The sequence below is a fragment of the Arvicola amphibius genome, chromosome 3, assembly GCF_903992535.2.
Source record: "Arvicola amphibius chromosome 3, mArvAmp1.2, whole genome shotgun sequence".
NCBI lineage: Eukaryota > Metazoa > Chordata > Mammalia > Rodentia > Cricetidae > Arvicola > Arvicola amphibius.
Window position 1 is genome coordinate 34,785,837 of NC_052049.1, and position 19,563 is coordinate 34,805,399.

General features: G+C 41.5%; 1 protein-coding gene across 4 annotated transcripts in view; it reads right to left on the minus strand.

Annotated features, from left to right (window-relative positions):
• Arl15 (ADP ribosylation factor like GTPase 15) overlaps positions 1-19,563 on the minus strand; it is a 361,818-nt gene that overhangs the window by 222,281 nt on the left and 119,974 nt on the right. For all 4 annotated transcript variants that reach the window (XR_005284686.1, XM_038323071.1, XM_038323072.1 and 1 more), the window contains one exon: positions 11,403-11,547. Coding sequence is in view for 3 of the 4 variants with exons in the window: in XM_038323071.1 (XP_038178999.1) it covers positions 11,403-11,547 (145 nt within the window). In the remaining variant the exon portion in view is untranslated. The remainder of the gene's footprint in view (positions 1-11,402; positions 11,548-19,563) is intronic.

The window sequence follows — 19,563 nt, forward strand, 5'->3', positions numbered from 1 at the left end:
GTGTCCCAATCCCTCCACTTGAGGCCTTGTCTGGTTAGAAAAGATGGCCTGTTGAGGTTCTGTGTGCCCCATTACTAGGAGTCTTGCTAGTGTTACTCTTGTAGATTCCATGGAGTTTCCATGACACTGGGTCTCCACTTTGTCCCCTATAACGGCCCCAATTCCAGTTGTTTCTCCCAGTACCCCCCACCACTGATCCCTCTTGTTCCCAACCCCACTCACCCCCAGCCCACTGGTGACACCTATTCTATTTCCCCTTCCCAGGGAGATCCTTTTATTCTTCCTTGAACCCTCCTTGTTACTTAGCTTCTCTGGGTCTATGGGCTGTAGCATGATTATCTTATTTTATACTTTACAGTTAATATTCACTCATAAGTGAATACATACAATGTTTACTTTCAGGGTCTGGGTTACCTTACTCAGAATAATTTTTTTTCACATTCCATCCATTTGCCTGCAAATTTCATGTCATTGCTTTTAACAGTTGAGTGATAATTCTCCATTGTGTAAAGGTACCACATTTTCTTTATTCATTCTTTGGGTGAGGGATATCTAGGTTGTTTCCAGGTTCTAGCTATTACAAACAAAGCTGCTATGAACACTGAACAAGTGTCCTTGTGATAAGATGGAGCATCCTTTGGGTATATGCCCAGGAGTGGTATAGCTGGGTCTTGAGATAGATTGATTCTCAATTTTCTGAGATACCTCCATATTGATTTCCAAAGTGGCTGTACCAAACTGTACCAGTTTGCATTCCCACCAGCAGTAAAGGAGTGTTCCTCTTGCTCCACATCTTCGCCAACAGAGGCTGTAAATTGTGTTTTTGATCACATTCTTACACTCCCATTTTGAAGGCAGCATTTGACAATAGTTGAAGAACTGACTTTGGCATCAGACAGAACTAGACACATTCCAACTCTTCTAGTGTGGGCAACTACTAGGCTTAGCTTTCTCATTTGTAAAATGGAAAGAGAGTATCTACTCCTCAGCCTTGTCATGGGATGACATGATATAGATACTGGGTCTATTACAGGTTAAAAGTACAGAAAGTCACTGGATCTTTATGAGAGAGAGAGAGAGAGAGAGAGAGAGAGAGAGAGAGAGAGAGAGAGAGAGAGAGAGAGAGAGAGAGAGAGAGAGAGAGAGACAGACAGACAGACAGACGAGAGACACAGAGACAGAGACAGAGACAGAGAGACACAGAGACAGAGACAGAGACAGAGACAGAGACAGAGAATGTGAATCCTGTCCTGAAATGTTGGTGTGTACCTGGGCCTGCAGCAAAGCCTCTCCAGGTGTCTGGCCTCTGGGAAATCAGGGACAGTCAGTGCCAATCACAATACTCCTACAGGCACTGAAATTCCCCTGCAGGAAATTTGGATGCTTGAATATATTTATCTACCTCACATGGATATTCTATGGATTAAACGGCAATGATTGTGAAATCCTGGAAACAAAAGGCCTCTGCAGATGCTCAACAGTTTATTAGTGGTTATGTCCAAGGCAACTCTCAAGAATGGATTTTCCAGAGAGGCAGCAGGGCAGGTCCAAACTTTGAAGAAGAAAGCTATGGAACACGCCAGTAATGTTTAATTAGCTTTGATTCTTAAAAGCTGACAACAGGCAGGGACTCAAAAGAGAGGTAACATCCTAGAAAAGGCCACAGCCATATGCAAAACGCAACTTTAGACATGCATTAATCCAATAGGCAGGTAATGTGACTGTTACTATCTTTAACTCTTTGCAGATCCCTCATAATTAACTACAAAAGTATCAACTGTTCACATTAAATAAAGTAACCAAGTAATCTTATTTATAGGCATATAGATGTTTCTGCAGAATACTCATAAATACTTTCTCCCCAGAATGAACATGTGTAGCTAGATTTATATTGCAAAGGCATTCATGGTCTCCCATACTATGGTCTCCATATCATTCTTATATTCAGCTCTGGCAATTGTTGCTCAGAAAATAAAGTCTAGATCATCAATGCAGAAAAGAAACAAGAAACAAGAAAATGACTTTCTCATGGAAGAGAAACAATATTTCTCTATTTTGGTTATTCTAAATATTTGCGAAGACTAAACAGCAGAGCTAAAGGGTAACATGACATTTTCAGTTCACATATATCCAACCAAGAAGAAAAGAAAACCCACACTCCATGTTATTTCTCTTTACAGAGGGTTGGATGAGGTGAGGGGTTAATGACATTAGTAGAGTCAGAAAAAGTCAAATCATCAAAAACTGTCCAACGAAGGCTTTAAGAAATCAAAGCATGGGCTATAAAGGGTATAAAAGTCTGGGTTCAAATCCTGGCTGCATCCATTACTAGCTGTTTGATTTTATCAGGAATGCCTTTCAGATTTTTTTTTTAAATACATGTTCTTCCACATTCCAGTGTTGCTAAGGATTTTCAGCTAGTTTACCCGTTGTGGGAACTAAATGGCACCATCAGTGCATTGTCCCAAGAAGGAAGTGCAGCTAAGTGCTACACTGAATATTTTAACCTAGGTCTTGAACAGAGTTGTGTAGTGCTTCGAATGCTGCAGGCACCAGTGAGCAGGTAGATTCACACTGATGTGTTTACTACTGAGCTAGAGATGCTGGTCCTAACAGTGCAACGTGTGACTAATCCCCACATTTATTTTCCTTTGTGTCTATTAATAAACTGATATGAGCAACCCAAATTAATTTTTTCAAAGCTAAACAACAGTGCTTTTTTTTTTTTAAAACTGGCAAAATAATAGGATGAGTTTAGAAAGCCCTACTTGCTATAAAACCTGGAACTTGGGAAGGAAGCGGTAACTTGCAACTGACTGGGCCCTAACAGCATGAAAACCTCCTGACACTTCAACTCTGAGTCCTCTTATCGCCTCCCTAAGAGTCTGTGCTGAAGTGACAAGACACGTCCTCCTGGTGCTCAGTCTCACCAGTTTCCGGATTTGGCCTTGAATCCTCAACTACAAAATGAGCAGACTAGATTAGCTCTTTAAGATTTCCTCTAAAATTAGGATTCCATTATTTATAGTCAACACTGAGGAAGAAATAATAGTAACAGCTGAGTCAGATCTTATCGGCCTCTAGTGTTTGGCTGCAGCCCTCAAGGGTAGGTCTCCCTGGGCACCATTCAAATAGCCGGATGGCCGAAGCCTAAGTTGCCCACTCATTTTTTCCTGGCATATCTAAGCTACATTAGCAAGACTGAAACCTCCCCTATGATTTAGCCCCGCAAATTTTAATAAATGTATGACTTGGTAACTCTTTGGGGAAATAATTGTTTGCTTAGCCTCTCAATGTTTTGCAATCCCTAAGTCTAACTAAACCTGTAATACAGCGGAGGTGAATTTGAAAGTTTTGTACAGGGCAAGCATTCCTGGAATTGTAACAGAGCTAGTTTGGGGAGGAAGACTGGTCTATTTTTATTCATCATGCACTACACATAAATGTTTTACTTGGGCCTGCACCTCGGATCCTCGCTTCCCCCTCCCCCAAGCCTGCACAGATGCACTCCGATACTTGATGTGTGCTTCTGGAATTCCTGGATCCCTCTAAAGAACGACTGAAGGGAAAGGCATTCCAGAGATCTGGTGGTCTTGACCAAGACCAAAAGCATTATTTATGCCATGACAGCTTTGTGATGTTTGGACAAAAGTCCAGCAAAAGTCTTCTCAATAGAATTTCAACATCATAAAAGGAAATTTAATCTACTGGCTTTTAGAAAGCACAATCCTTTCACAGATACCAAAATTTACTGTTTAACTTGTTTCTCTGGTTAACCCATGTGCAGCTAATATTGAAGTTATTTTAAACACTTCATTCAACTTCTTGGGAACTTTTTCTGTCTTCCTTTAAACTGTCATGATCTTTGGTCACTGGCAAATTTTCAAGAGCAAAAATATGTGCATATAGATATAGATCCAGAAAGAGATTTTCAACATTTTTTTTTCAATTCAAAGTACTTAGTTTTCTCTCGCTAGTTCTTGAGCTCTGTCAATACATTATTATGAGCCTATGCATCCCATTCTTCTGATTCAAAAATGGAGAACCAGTGGATGATCTACAACTTAACAGCTACTCTTAACAAACTAGCACTAGGTCCACGGGTAAGGTGCTGGCCCCGACAGAACTTGTAGTAGGTCCACAGGCAAAGCGCTCAACCCAGGCAGAACTAACTTGGTTTTGTTTTCAGACCTCAGGAGAAGCTGCCCAGCTTCTCTCTCTCTCTCTCTCTCTCTCTCTCTCTCTCTCTCTCTCTCTCTCTCTCTCTCTCTCTCTCTCTCTCTCTCTCAACAGCTCCTGCTTTCTGGAGGATTTCTCGGCCCTTTGAGTTTTGACAACTTAAGTATCTTTTAAAAATTATGTCAAAGCTGAAAGATGGTTGAAGTTAACGATCTAATAAAATTTGGATTCCCTTTCTTCCTGGAAAGAAAGCAGGCATGCTTGCTTTGCTGAAACTGGGTGGACCTGCCCTTCTCAGGGATTGCTATCAATTCCTCAGAAACCAGGCTTAACAAAGACCCTCTTCTTAATTGTTGAAAACAATTATTTCATCTTTATTTGATTTATATTTTCAAAATGTTACAAAACACAAATAATCTAGAACAATAAAATTTCCTCATACCACATCAACAGAGCACATTATTATTATTATTATTATTATTATTATTATTATTATTATTATTATTTTACATATTCATTCCCAGTTTACATTCAAATGCATGTTTCTATAGCCGAACTTTTAAAAATGAGTGTGAATTTAATTTTTTCATTTTCTTCAACAGAAGACATATATTTCCCAATCTCAAACCATTTCAATTGAGGTTCCAAATTTCATTTAACAAGCTCCCTTGCTTTAGGGCATCTGCATTGCTTTAAAGTTTTATTATACTCAATGTTGCAAGGAATTGCCTTAAAGATATAGTTTCTTTTACATTAGTATCTTATGACAAATTGCCAGTTGCACCTGTAGTAGGCCTGTAATGTCTATTTTTTTAACATGTTGAGAGATTTTTATAAGAAATTGATGTTGGAAATCTTAAATCTTATCAGGAATTTCACAGTTTTTCATTTACAGATATTGAAAATTACATTTATTTTCTTTCTGGTGGCACTGGGGATTGAAACTGGGGTTTGAGGCATGCTAGAAAAGCACTCAACTACTCACCAAAAGGCTTAGCTCCAGACTGAAGTTTCCATGTAAACAGACTTTGCATTCCTAGGATAGATGTAACTTGCTTATAACATTCCACTGATATGTTGTTATATTTGATATGTTTAGATCTTGTTTTTGAAATTTTGCATCTTTGTGCATGAGGGATGATTGACCTGTAGCCTTTTCATGATGCCATTATCTGATTTTTCCTATCAGGTTAATTCCCGTTTTATAAAGGAAATGTTAAGCTTTCATTCCTGTTCAATTTTCTAGAACATACAGAAAACTGATATTTTTTTTCTTAGTCAACCCCCACCCCGACACACACACAATGTTTGGCAGGATCCATCAATGATGCCAATTTGAAGTTTCCTTAATGATAATTTTAATTCCTTTAATAGACAAAGAACTATCATAATTCTCTACTTCTTGAATATGACTGCAAGTTTTGTCTTTCAAAGAAGTGTCCACATCATCCAAATTATCAGACTCACTGGCAAAGAGCTGGTGTTAATATTCTCTTCTTATCCTCTGAATAGTTAAATGATGTGCATTGTGCTTTCATTGGTAAAGGACTGGCAATTTATATATTTTTAAATCCTTTCTGATCCTTGTAGCTAAGCCATATCAATTTTATTCATCTTTTAAAAATAGAAGTTTCTGGTTTCATTTATCGCTTCTATTATTAATTAGCTTTAAAAAGTAAAAATTGGTTTTTACTTTTATCTTTATTAATTCTTTCCTTCTATTCAGAATTTAACTGATTATTTTCTTTTGCTTCCTCTTTCAAGAAGCTAAGACCATTGATTTGTGGCTTGCTTGCTTGCTTTTCTTTCTTAAAATTTATTTATGTGTACAAGAGTTTTGCTTGCATGTCTGTGTACTGTGTACCACATGCATGTCTGGTGCTAAAAAAGGATGGTAAATCTTGAATCTTCTAGAACTGGACATATGGATGGTTGTGAGGGACCATGTGGGTGCTGGGAAATAAACCCAGGTTCTCTACAATAACAAGTGTTCTTAACCTCTGAGCCATCTCTTCAGTCCCAAGTCCTTTCTTTTCTAATACCAGTGTTCATTTCTATAAATTTCCCTCAAAATTCTGCTTTCATAGGAGGGGTAGGTAGAAAGGAGAAAGGGGAAACTATGGTCGGGATGTAAAATAAATAAATTTTAAAAAATACAAATTAAAAAAAGAGGCATATCACAAATTCTGATAAGTTGTCATTTGGTACAAGATGAATTTTAGTTGCTCTTTTGAGTCCCCAAGCCAGAGGCTATCTAGAAGCAAGTTAGTTTCAAATACTCTGAACGTGGCGGACAATGAGGGCTGACTGAGAAGCCAAGGACTATGGCACTGGGTGTTGATCCTACTGCATGTACTGGCTTTGGGGGAGCCTAGTCTGCTTAGATGCACACCTTCCTGGACCTGGATGGAAGAGGGAGGACCTTGGACTTCCCACAGGGCAGGGAACCCTGACTGCTCTTTGGACTGGAGAAGGAGGGGGAGGGAAGTGGGAGGAGGGGGAGGGAAATGGAAGGTGGGGAAGAGGCGGAAATTTTTAATAATAATAATAAAAAAATACTTGGAAACTGTCTCCTAAGGATGTTTTTCTTAATGATTTCTAATTCAATCCTACAACACTGGCAGACCTGTCCAACACAGTCTGGGGAACCACATACAGCCCAAACCTACTTAAAACACTGTAAGATTTCTATGTTCTTAATATTTGCAATGGGGGGGGGGGACTCAATCAACTCCATTTTGTGGTTCCTCAGCATTAACTTTGCAGACAACAATGTTTAAGAGCAGGACAGTCTGAAAACATATTTAGTATCACTGGAGTCAATCTAAACTAACTGACATTTGTTTTATGTATTACAGCAGATAATTATTTAATTCAGTACATGTTCAAAAGTGCTTGGGAAGAATGACGTCTTCTGTGGTTGGGTGAAGTGATATGTAAAAATTAACCAGGTCCTGTTGGTGGGCATGTTGTTCAAGTCTGTTACGGCAAGCTGAGTGTCGCCCCGCAACTGTCAACTGGTGAGAGAGAAACTTCTCATTCTAACTGTGGGTCTGTCCACTTCACTCTGGTGCTTTATCGTTTTTTGTTTTGTGTGTTTTGAAGATCTAGTGTTAGGTACATAAGTACTCAGCTTTCTTGATTAAAGCCATCCCTTCATCACTATGAAATAAACTTTGTTCTCTGTATTATTCTTTGCTCTGAAGTTTACATTGTCTGAGATTGATAGAAACACTCTAAGTTTTTGTTTTAGACTACTGGACTTCTATAATTTTCTATTTGTTAACTTCAAGCTATTTGTCTTTATATTTAAAGTTTATTCCCTAACGTCAATACTCAGTTGACTCATTTTTTTTAACTTGGTCATAATTCAGCCTTAACTGAGGAGCTTAGGCCATTTACATTTAATTGTTGTTGGTGATGTTTGAATATATTACCCTGCTACTATGCCCAGTCTGTTCCTTCTATTCCTGTTCCCCTTTTCTTTGCTGCTCTTCCTGTTTCCTGACTGGGTGATCTGCCTGATGCGTTCTATGAAAACGGTTTTGTCTGTGTTGTACTTTTCACTTTTATTTTTTAGTGTTTTCATGGGAGTAACTGTTTTTCATTTGTTTTAAGAGGCTAAATCAGTTCTGATTATTTTACTTGGATGAGAATCAGAAAACCTTAATCATTCATGTTCTTTCTATCCTTCCTTGAGCCCATTCAGGCTTTTCTTTATTCTCAGATAATCATGGTATCTATAAAAATGCTCACGAGACCTGTTCTTATTGAAACAAATGTCCATAACACTTTCTCCTTTTCTTTCTGTCCTGGAAAAAAAAAAAGTTCATATGTAGTCTTTAAAATCAGCACTTGAGAGGCAGAAGCAGGCGGATCTGTGAGCTCGGGGCCAGCCTGGTCTACAAGGGCTAGTTCCAGAACAGGCTCCAAAGCTACAGAGAAATCCAGTCTTGAAAAACAAAAAAAAAAAAAAAAAAAAAAAAAAAAGGAAAAAGAAAGAAAGAAAGAACCGAGTAGTAATGACTAGAATCTTTATGAGTCGTCACCCTTCTCACACACTGCTTCCTCGTTCCCTGGGCGGCCTCTATCCTCATCATCTACTAAGACCATGCCACTGGTGTCATTGTTCATCATGTTGCTACCAGAACCAAGGGCCCTTGTCTCAGACTTTCAACTTGACTTACGATTTTTTTTATTTCTTGGTTGTAACTGACTTGTAGGATAGTATAAAGGCATGCTTGCATTAAGATTCCTTAACAAGGGGGCTGGAGAGATGGTTAAGAGCAGCGGTTTCTCTTCCAGAGGTCCTGAGTTCAATTTCCAGCACTCACACGGTGGCTCACAGCTATCTGTAATGGGATCTGATGCCCTCTTCTGGGCATGCAGATAGAGCACTTATATTCAGAAAATAAATAAGCCTTAAAAGGGGGGAATGGTAACACATGCCTTTAACCCCAGCACTCAGGGAGGCAGAGACAGGTGGATCTCTGTGAGTTCGAGGCCAGCCTGGTTTTCTGACTCAGTTCCAGGACCGGCTCCAAAGCTACATAGAGAAACACTTCCTTGAAAACCCAGAAAGATTCTTTAACAACTACAGATGGAGGAATATATGTTCTCAAGGGTGGGGATGTTCGTCTGAGTTGTTATCTGATGCAGTGTGACTGCCTAACTCGTTAGAGGACACAAAAAAATACTCACTATGTAATGGATGAAGGAAATGGAGCTAGTGCTTAGCTCCCCTTCCTTCTAATTATTATTTCTAGACAGTCTCACTCAAGGCTACGTTTCAGGGGTTTCCCAGAGCTGTGCCTGTCACTCTGGGTTGCTAATAGCCTGTTATTCCAGCATTTCAAACATTATTAGATGTCCTACTAACAACAAAACATTGGAATGTCCCAAGCCAACCTTTTCGGTTTTCTCTTACTCTAAAACTGCCTGTCATGGTTTTTCTACTTCTTTCTACAGTTTTTCCCAAGCACCAAGGTAGAAGTTTGAGTCATTATTGAATTTTCTTTTTCCATCACACAATACAACTGCCACTTTTACAGTATTGATTACACGTGCTCCTAACTCACCATCCCCACGCTGGCATCTGTTAGCTTACCTCTCCATATTGCAGGTGTCCCCAACAGCTTTCTGATTCTCTAGCCTGGACAGCAGCTACCTGTACCATGGACCCTGTACCATGAACCTGGACCAGTAAGACGCTGATGTCTCTGAACCAACTGCTTCAGATTCCAAATATCCTTTTCCCAGTAGTCATGGCTTAGAATCCGGTCAAGTCAAGAACTTTTCAAATGTAATGTTCACTAGGAAGCTTTCTTTGATCTCCTGAGCTAGAAATCACATGTTACTTCCATGCCTGTACCATCAAGTACACATCGCAGTATCCCAGCGCAGGACCTGGTGTATAATAAACAATCAAGTGTGAACCATTTTACCACTTGAAAACTTATCTTCCAAACCCATGATAAAGTTCTTGATGGCAAGGAACTCCAAGGAGGCCTCCAAAAAGGCACTGGGCCAAGGTCAAGATAGCTATAACTCATAGAAGTTTGATATCCAAAACATTAGCCAACTTGCTATCTCACTCATCAGGAAATCAGCTAGCCCAAATGCTGTGATTGGTTCCAGCAAAAGGAAAATACAAATTACCTAATAACTTAATGAAAGCAAATATAGGACTCGTTAAAATTTACAAATAAATTATAAAATTTATTTGCAGATAAGTTTTTCATTGTAATTCAAAACTGCTCTTTCAGAAATAGTGCGAGATGATGACCATCATGTGAAGAAGATGTCACGATTTGTTGCTCTTACAGCCACTGCGAAGGAGACTTGGCTCGAAAGGAATTACGAGGCTAATGGTATTGGTATAACTTCATAGCACATTATTCAAAAGATTTAAACTTCCAGAGACAACCACTAAGTAGATGCTTAATCAGAAATCTGAGGTCTTCGATATCACTGAACTTCATTTAAAAACCTTCCTTGGCATTCCACCTCTGTGTCTAGCTATGTCAAAATGAATATGTCACTATACCTTACTCAGGTGACTTAAAAACAGAATATATATATATATGTATATACATATACATATATATATATGTATATGTATATATATGATTCTTCCCTATCAAAGAAGATATTATGAGGCTCAGAGAGGGTAGTTTAGATAAACACACTATGTAAATTAAATCTATCCTCATTTGCTTATACATATAACAGATGTCTATATCTATGTCCAAACTTTGGGCCAACCTCTGTTTATGAATGTCAAATAAGACATGCTGTCTGCCCTTGGTAGTTTAGGAAGAGCTAAGAGGCAGACAGGTGAACAAAGGAGTTGGCAGGCACTGACTGCAGGACTATGGAGCTGGGCGGGAGGAGGGAGGACCAAGTGCTGTCTATAGGAAGAGGGAGCCCTGTGTCTATGCACCAGCTCCATGTTCACCCTCTGCAAATTCACCACTAATTACTCCTAATGCCTCTCTCACCCACCCTTTACTCTAGACATATACACACACGTATTTCCTTAGAGACCCACTGTCCTTTTAAATCTATAACTCTAAGGTCTAGAAGGTTCTTGAAATCCTCACTTTTTTTCTAACTTAGTTTTCTCTAAACCTGAGCTGAACTGATGTGAAATTCCTGATCACCAATATTTTTCCTACTTAAGAAACCCTGGTGAATGATTTCATCACCCGCCCATCAGCTAAGCCAGGAACTGAGTCACTGTTGGCTCTTCTTCCTCTTCCAAAGCCAACTGATTACCAGGCCCTGCCAATTCCATCCAACACCGCTCTAGCCATTCTCCGCTCTTCGTTTTTCCTTTGCCTCACCTAAGGCCTTCGTCACCTTGTGTGCTATCACCATCATCCTCTGCCTCTGCCTCCAGCAGCGCTCCTCACAGTTTATGCCCCAAACATGGCTGGCCTTGTCCTTCTCAAATGGACATCAGAGTGTGTGGTTTCCCTGCTCATAAGACTCTGAAGTCTCTGTACGCTACAGATAAGGCTCACATTTCCGAATCTGGTGTAAAACATTTGCCAAGACTTGGTCTCTCCCCTATTATTTGTCCTCTGGCATGCCATGAAACATACTACTGAAGCACTAGGTTACACACTGAATGGATGGGAGAGGCCACAGAAGCGCACAGGACACTGGCAAGACACATCGACAAGGAGGAGAGAGAGACAGATGCTCGGTACAACACCCACCTGTGGTCGACACAACATTCTCCGGGCTTTCGCTGCAGAGCTTGGACAACAGACTGCTCTTCCCAGAGCCTGTGAGGCCTATGCAAACCAAATCATATTCTGGGCGTGCAGGGGGTGGTCCCTTGCAGCAAAGCGCTCGAAAACACTGTCAGAGAGAGAATATGGAGACAGACCTTAAGTGATATTTCAAACAACTATACAAACAGGCAGGAGTAAGGAAGTACCGCACGAAATTTAAGCAGGGATATGGTATCTTTAGGTGGCGACACCTGGGTCATAGATAGCACTGTGGCAAAGCAATCAACCCTCCTGTCAGCAGCCATGAGATATGTCTATGCTGCCACCCTGCCAGCTTTGGTAGGAGCACTGGGCATAGGGCTCTAACAGCATGCCCCTAGTGCCACCACTTGAACCTATCCATGAGGAAACTACATAAACTCAGCCTCAGATGCATCCTGTACCATACCTAGTGTGTTTTCTAAAACACCACTGTCTCAAAAGTCAGGGCCCGAGGAGTCGCTTGTGGGAAAGGATCAGAAGACATAATATGAACTGCAGCGCATCTTAGATTAGATCCTCAGTTGGGAGGAAGAAAGTGCCATAAATGACATTATTGGGACAATAGTGAGGACTGAATATAGACTGCATATTAGATAACAGTGTTGCATAAGGTTAAATTTCCTGAATTAAATAACTGTGCTGTCATTATGTAAGGGAAAGTCGTTGTTCTGCGGAAGCACATGCTGAAGTACTTGGAGGTGAAGGGTCTTGAAATCTGCAATTAACTGGCTCAGAAACAGTCTAAGGCTCTGACTCCCTCCACCCCCATCTGGTGGGGAGTGCGATAAAGCAAATGTGGAAAAACATGAACCAGCGAAGCCCTACAACTCCGCTCTAGTCCTGGAACTTTTATTTGGAGCAGAGGCCACTGAGCATTGAACTCAGGGCCTTGCATATGCCGAGTTAACAATGTGCCCCTGAGCTCTTGGTCTCACTGTTCTGATGTCGATCCAGAAGCAAAGGCACCTTACATCACTAAATAATCTGTGTTACAGCTTAACCTTCCTTGGCCTTTGCCAAGCTTAACTGACCTCAGAGTTCTACACACATACAGTTTCTGAGCCATGCAAACTCATTTGGTCTTCACAAGTAAAGACAAAGGGATCCAACTTACAAGCTATCATTCACAAAGTGTTTGATGTTTCAATTTACCTTATATCCATTTAAGATGCTGACTACAAACCAGCACTCCAGAGTCTAAGGTATTCCCAATATTTGATATAAACATTAATTCATGCAAGAAAGAGACTACAAATGGAAGTTGGGAGGGAAGAGGACTCAGCTCATTTGATTGTCTGAACCCATATAGGAAAAGACCTAACCTTGTGCTGACTCCTCTTACTCAGACACCGTCTGAGTCCTACTTGGCTTTCACACTCAAGCCTGATGATCCTCTCCGCATTTCTAACTTCTGAACAAGTCTAGACTATATGACCTCAGAAACAGCTCTCGATTCTGTTGGCTTCTCTCCACTTAGGTTGTGGTCACCTGGATACCAACACCCTGCCACTGCTTTCAGGACAATTTATTTTTGCCCTCTGTTTTCCACAGCACCCGCTGGGTCTAATCATAAAGACAAAATCCATTCTATATCCTTAATCTTCCTCAGCAACTTTCCCCGACCCGTGGCCATAAACTCTTAGCGTGGTCTGTAAGGCATTCAGGCAAGGTCCAGCCAACGCTGCCAGCCTCACGTCTTCCACTGTTTCCAAGCCTTGCTGAGCACCTGTTACTTGAGTCATTCCCCTGTGCTGTTCCCTCTTCCATACTACTGGCTTTGCCGACTCCTCGGCTCTTTGGTTTCAGCTTAACCAGCCTTTCCTCAGAGCAACCGGCTCTGATCTGAGACTGCATTAGCAACCAATGTCAAACTCTCACAGCATGTTTGCGAACTCATCATACAAACAATCACGGTTTCGGATTCACCACCAGACTGAGGGAACCACGTGTGTCCAATTTTGTCTCATATCCCCAGTGCCTGGCAGTGGACAGGGCAAAGAAGCTACCCTCAACAAATCGCTGTTGGGTGGAGAATGAACGACATTTAAGTTTCACCTAAAAAAAGAGAAAAGAAAGCACAAAGGCTAATAGGAGGCTTGATCTATGCTTGCTGGGATGCCTATGTTTCAAAGAAATAGTGTCAAATAAGAGAAACCCTCGACTTTTACACTTCAATGCCAGAAGTTAGCCAAGGTCCCAAAGGACCAGTTTCGATGTGCAAGATCTATTTTCTCGGTACACTAGGGATTCTTTGTACCCCAAGTTCTCCCCCCCCCCCGTTTGTTTCAGAGGTTTTTGCTGACTTCTGGTAAACAATTTTATGATCCATATTCTACACAGACTTATTAAACTCTAATCATATTTCCTCTCTTCTTTTCAAGTCTGAGAGTCCTAATTATTTCAGGCTGCCTTCCTATGGTTACCCCTCCTACCCCTTCATCTTAGATGCTCTTTGGCCTTACTTTCATTCCATTATGTCTTTTCCTGCAAGATTAACGACTGCAACAGTAAACAGCCTTGTATGTGCCAACACATCCCATTCTGGACTCACTGGAAGACTGGCTCTCACTGTCTGCCACTCCTCTTTGTCCACAAAGAAGCAAGGCCCCGAGACTTCTGATGCGTCTTTCCTAAGGACAGACCTCTGGGTGGGCATATATATTTCCTTGAAGGCGGCCACTGGCTAGCAGTTATTTACATTAAGAGGGGTCTTCTATGTTCAGCTATGACAGACTGCTTTGGTCTTTGGGGGAACAAGGAAGGATTCCATTTCTGCTCTAGAAACCAGACCCTGGCTTACTCAGCTCCTTTTCTGTATGTAGTGCCTCTGGACCAACCAACCCCTAGAGGACAGTGGCTAGTATTGAACCAAATTACCATAAATCTTCAAGACAAAATGAAATGTATGAGGGCCATAGGAATGGTTCAATGAATCAAGGTGCTTGCCACCAAGCCTAATGGCCTCAGTTCATTCTCTGGAACCCATGTGGTCTGAGAGAGCTGGCTTCCACAAGTTAGCTTCTGAGCTCTACATGTATGCTGTGGCATGTATACATACCCTTGCAAATAAATAAACACAATGTATAAAGCAAACTACGACCAACTGTTACATGACCTTGTTTAAATTATTCAAATCAATTTCACTCTACATATTTTTTTCCAAAGTTATACAATTTCATCTTCATGCTCTCGTTAAAATCCAGAATACAGCAACTTTATACCCAAACCCACCAATATCTATATCACCCTTTAATTGATGTCAGAAACCTCAGACACTCTGACAAAAAAAGACCATGCTATTCTGCTTCTCTTTTCTCTTGTATTTTTCCAAGTGGTGTCAGCTCCGCTCCCATGGCTCTATTCACACAGCCTACAATGTTATCCAACATGGCAATGCCCTGGGCACACCCTCACCCCGTCCCTGATCCCCAGTTCTGTAGTCCCAAGTATTCTGATAGAACCCAAATTAACTCTGAATGAAAGAAAAGCTTCGTCCTTCCCGACACTCAGCCTAGGGAAACAGCATTTTAGTAAGGAAAGCATAGACTAGCAGTTCTTCCAAGAAATGTTTAAAACAAATCCCAGAATCTGAGGAATACATATGTACTGAAAATAAATGCCATGGTTAACAGAGAAAGTGTTATATTTTGAGCCAACAAAATAGAACTTTTAAGCATGTGCCATTTCGAATCTGGAAGGAATGCTCATGCTTTTTAAGTCAGCCCCCAAACTGTACAGGGTTTTCATTTGTTTCTTGTTTTAAAACCTAATGAAGCTTTGGATCTTAGAGTCAATTTACTTAAAATTACTCATTTTGGCCTCTAGACTATACTGTACCAAAGTTCATTGTGTTTGTCTCCTACAGCAGCTCCCGCATTGTTAAGGGTAAGCCCCTTTCACTGCCTTACAATGAGAGACACAATGCTGTCGGCAGTCCTGACAGCGAGCAGCAAACTCGGGCTTCATTCCCAGGCCAGACACTGAGGCATTGTGTGACTCTGCTCAAGCCCCATAACCTATCCATGCTTCAGCTTCCCCATGATTAACCAGTAACATTTAACACTATCTGCCACTTCCTTTCTTCAGGAGGATGTTAGGAGGCATGAGTTCAATGCTTTAAGCTCCTAAGAAAGCCGCCAGACGGACAAATAGCTGTTCATCGTGATGCTCTTTTTCCTAAGGTATCCTGGCTGCTGGTTAGCGTCCTTGGCGAGAGTCAGGCAGCTTGACACACAGCCCAGCCTGGAGCCCCTTCTATAAGCTCAGAGCAGCCGCCTCATATTCTCAACCCCACCCTAGTTCAACCCAAGTTCTGCACACAAAATCCAAGGCCCTATGAAGCAGGAAACAAAGAACAGAGCAGTCTGAATCATAATCGCATTCTCAGGGGGCTACCACCATCACCGGCTCCCTAGCCTCGGCTACTCTAGCCTTTTTTCACGGGCTCAGTTAGTCCTTGTTCCTTTTTGAAAGGAGGAAGGAGACCATGTGCATCAAGAATAAATTAATCAAGAACAAATAAAATTGAAGAGGGGAAATCAGGACTTGGATTATAGTCTGGTAGCCAGCCCTACAGCAAGATACTGTGGGTCTTACATTTTGTCCATTTCTGTTGGGGAACAGTGTTAAGACATTTGGCAGATGGGGCTGTGCAGTAAAGACAGTGGGTACTTGTTGAATATCTGCATAACAAATCAGCACCAGAAAGTAGTAACGTGGCACTTAGCTATGTATTTCATCTGCACCTGAAGACTCTGGCTATCCTCCAAATCACACACGAGTCCCTCAAACAGTGTGCACACTTGGCCTTCTTACTACTAGGATCTTGGCCACCAGAAGGAAGCCGCCCCTTCTCTGTCTACTTGGTGAGCCCCTATTCAATGTACTGCTCAGAGGGAAGTCTTCAACCCCCTCTCCCATTCCTTGGTTCTATGTGCACTACCAGCACTGCAGGTAACACTGCCACATGCAGTGTTTGCTATGAAATTTACTAACTGACAAAAATATTTACTCAGACCCAAGGACATATTTATTTTTGGTCTCATTACTAGTTGTAAAAGAGTCTGGTTTTGCAGGTTCTGAGGGTGGCCAGGCATCAAAACAGCAAGAGAATTGCCCTGCTACCACATACTTCTGGGTGAGAGGCTTGCTGAAAAAGCCTCCTGCCCTGGCATTAGCCCCATGCACTGCCAGGATTTCCTACCATCCTGTGGCATGGAATTCCCAGCCTTGTGGGACATGGCATTTGTTTCAATCAATGCTCTGTTTTTCACCATGAATACAAGATTTTATTCTGAGCACGATTCCAATTTGATTGAAGCTCTGTAGTTGCTGGAAATTTTTCTTCAGTCAGTTTCAGGTCTTCCCCCAGTCTCACAGACACTGTGCAATCCACAGCTTCTTCCTTGTTTAAATATGGGCCTCACCAGACAAAAAAAAACCCAAAAAACAAAAACCCTAATGGCTTCTATAACACACACACACACATACACAGAGCTGAGCCTATCACCCCCAAAATAAGCTTGTTTCATGAAACATCTTCAAGTTAAGGCCATACCTTAAAAACAAGAGAAAACTCACTTCTTACTTTAGATCTATATCTCATGAAGCCTGGCTTCCAAATCAGAAAGAAGCAAGTGGATGTTGTTGCTAAAGTGTTTCTCTTTGCAAAGGTTATTTAAATATTTCACACGTATGCCTGTGCATCACGTGCATGCCAGCTGCCTGTGGAGGGACATTCCTAAAGCTGTTGTCTTCGTTGTTTTATTTGTTGTTCTTCTTGTTGTTGTTTTCCTTCATTTTATTTGCAGTGCTGGAGATTGAACGTGGGGCTTCATAAAGTTCTTGCAATAATCAAGTACGAGCCTCTCTTCTGAAAATGTAACCTAATATAAAATACAAATCAATGCCAAATGTGTGACAGGAGGTGTCTGAACTGCTTATGTTCTGCAGGAGAGAGACATTGGGATCAGTACAACTGGATGCTCACATAGGTCGAAAGAAAGAAAGAAGAAGAAGAGGCAGCCAGTACTGCTGAGCACAAAGTATAAGTAATCTGTGTGTATCAATTCAATGGTTCTGATTTCAAGACCAGACAACAGGGGTTCAAAGAAGTCAGGTGGCTTGGCTGCCAGGAACAGGACTCTGGCCCCAGAGTTGCTACAGAACTGGAGCCTCTGGAAATCTAGGTCTCTCACATCTGAGACTGCGTCATGGAGAAGCAACTTTAGTTACTCTCTCAAGGGCAACCCAAGTAAGATGAAGTACCAGGGTGCCACAAAGTGACAGGGCTGGGGCCTGAGTCAGGGCTGTTTAGCTCCTCCAGAGTCCTCATGCCTCAGGAACTGCTGTACCCAGAGCCAGGGACCAGAACATCATAAATAGGATGTTTCAGTTGGTTTGAAGATGTCCAGAGAGCTCTGAAGACATGGCTGATTTCTTGACTGGAGAAAAAGATGCCTGGCAAAGGCACCACAGCTCGTAATCCATTGCTCTCTGCACCATCCCCTTTACCTCTGATGTATCTTTCATTCCAGGCAAGGATGAAGAGATGCTTTCTCCGCCCATCACTTCGTGGGTCTGCTCCACTAACCCTCTAAATTAAGGAACAGGGAAGGAGGAGAGAGGCTTGGCCCTTTTTGCCCTTGGGAAGGAAGCCACTTATCTGAAAAGAAGCCCATGTTAGACATAGATTTCTGATTCTATAAACAGAAATGCATCTGTTGGACAGTGGAACAGACAACAGCAGAACAGTCTTCCTGCTACTGCCCTTAAAATATATGTGTGTGTAAGTTTTGCTTTGATAAAGTAAGATAATAAGAAACACAAGTAAAATTGACTGAGAGAGGCACGGGGGAACATGCATGAAAAAGTCAGGTCTCACAGAAATGCACGCAAACGCAATGATGGGTGAGGAACATGCATTCTTCAAGAATGTTCGTAAGAAGAGAAATGAATGTCAAGCACATCCCACAACCTTGGAATCCTCTGAGTTCTTGCAAACATGGGAGAAGAGTGCAAGATGAAAATGGTACCAAATGCAGCACAAATGCTAAGCAGGCAGACGGAATACTGCCGCCCTTGACCACCAGACAGCAATCCACCTTTTGAGGTGAAAAATCCCACTGCCCTTGAAAAGTCTAGTGAGAAAAACAATAATCTGTTTTCATAGAAGATGGGTCCAACCTTTAGGCCATGGATAGGCTGGGAGCTCACAGATGAAGGCCCTGGTCCGGAATTGTCCCAGGGCTGGGGCTTCTGGCCAATACATCACACTGCCTCGGGACACTAAGTCTGTCTTTGCAGTCCCCTTTGTATTTCTCAATCCACATTCCTTTTTTGGGGTGAAATACTCCATTATTTCTGCTTTGTTCTGGGCTGTCTCCTGTCTCTGTCCCTATTAACTCGTGGCAACAAAAGAAACAAACAGAAGCAGGGGATTTCATGCTTAGTAGCTATAGACATTGGCCTCACGGCTTTGCAGAGGGCCAGACATCTGAGGCTTGAATGGAAGAGAGTGCCGCCTCCGCTGGGGCGGACCAGGGGCCCACGTGGCTCCCAGTCTGCACATCAGTCATCCTTGATCTGGAGCATTCACCGGCCTGATACGGCTGTTTCAAGATCAACCAAAAGTGAGTTTTAAAAGTTAGGACGTGGATGGGACAACTAGGTTTAAAGAGACCAATTCAAGATTCTCATAGATTCCTGGCTACCCAGGGCTGTAGCTCTGCCACACTGTTTACAGATCAGGGGAATCCAAGTCAAAGAGAAAGAAACTAAGAGACTCAGAAAGGAGGCTACGTTGGAAATACATGTGTTTCTTATTTTTAATAGAGGATTTTTATCTTGTAATAGTTTGACAGGAAATCTAATTTTTAAGTATAAACTTTTATAATGACAGAATTATCTAACAAAAACAGCAGTAAAATCTCTAGGCATGGCTGTCTGCAACAGAACTCAAGCTATATACGCTTTCACAAACATCTCCTAAGCAGGGCTTCACCTAGATCACTTTTAGAACTCATGCTATTTTTTTCCTAAAAATACAAATTTACTTAAAGAAATACAAATTTACTTACAAGTGAAACACTAATACATTTTA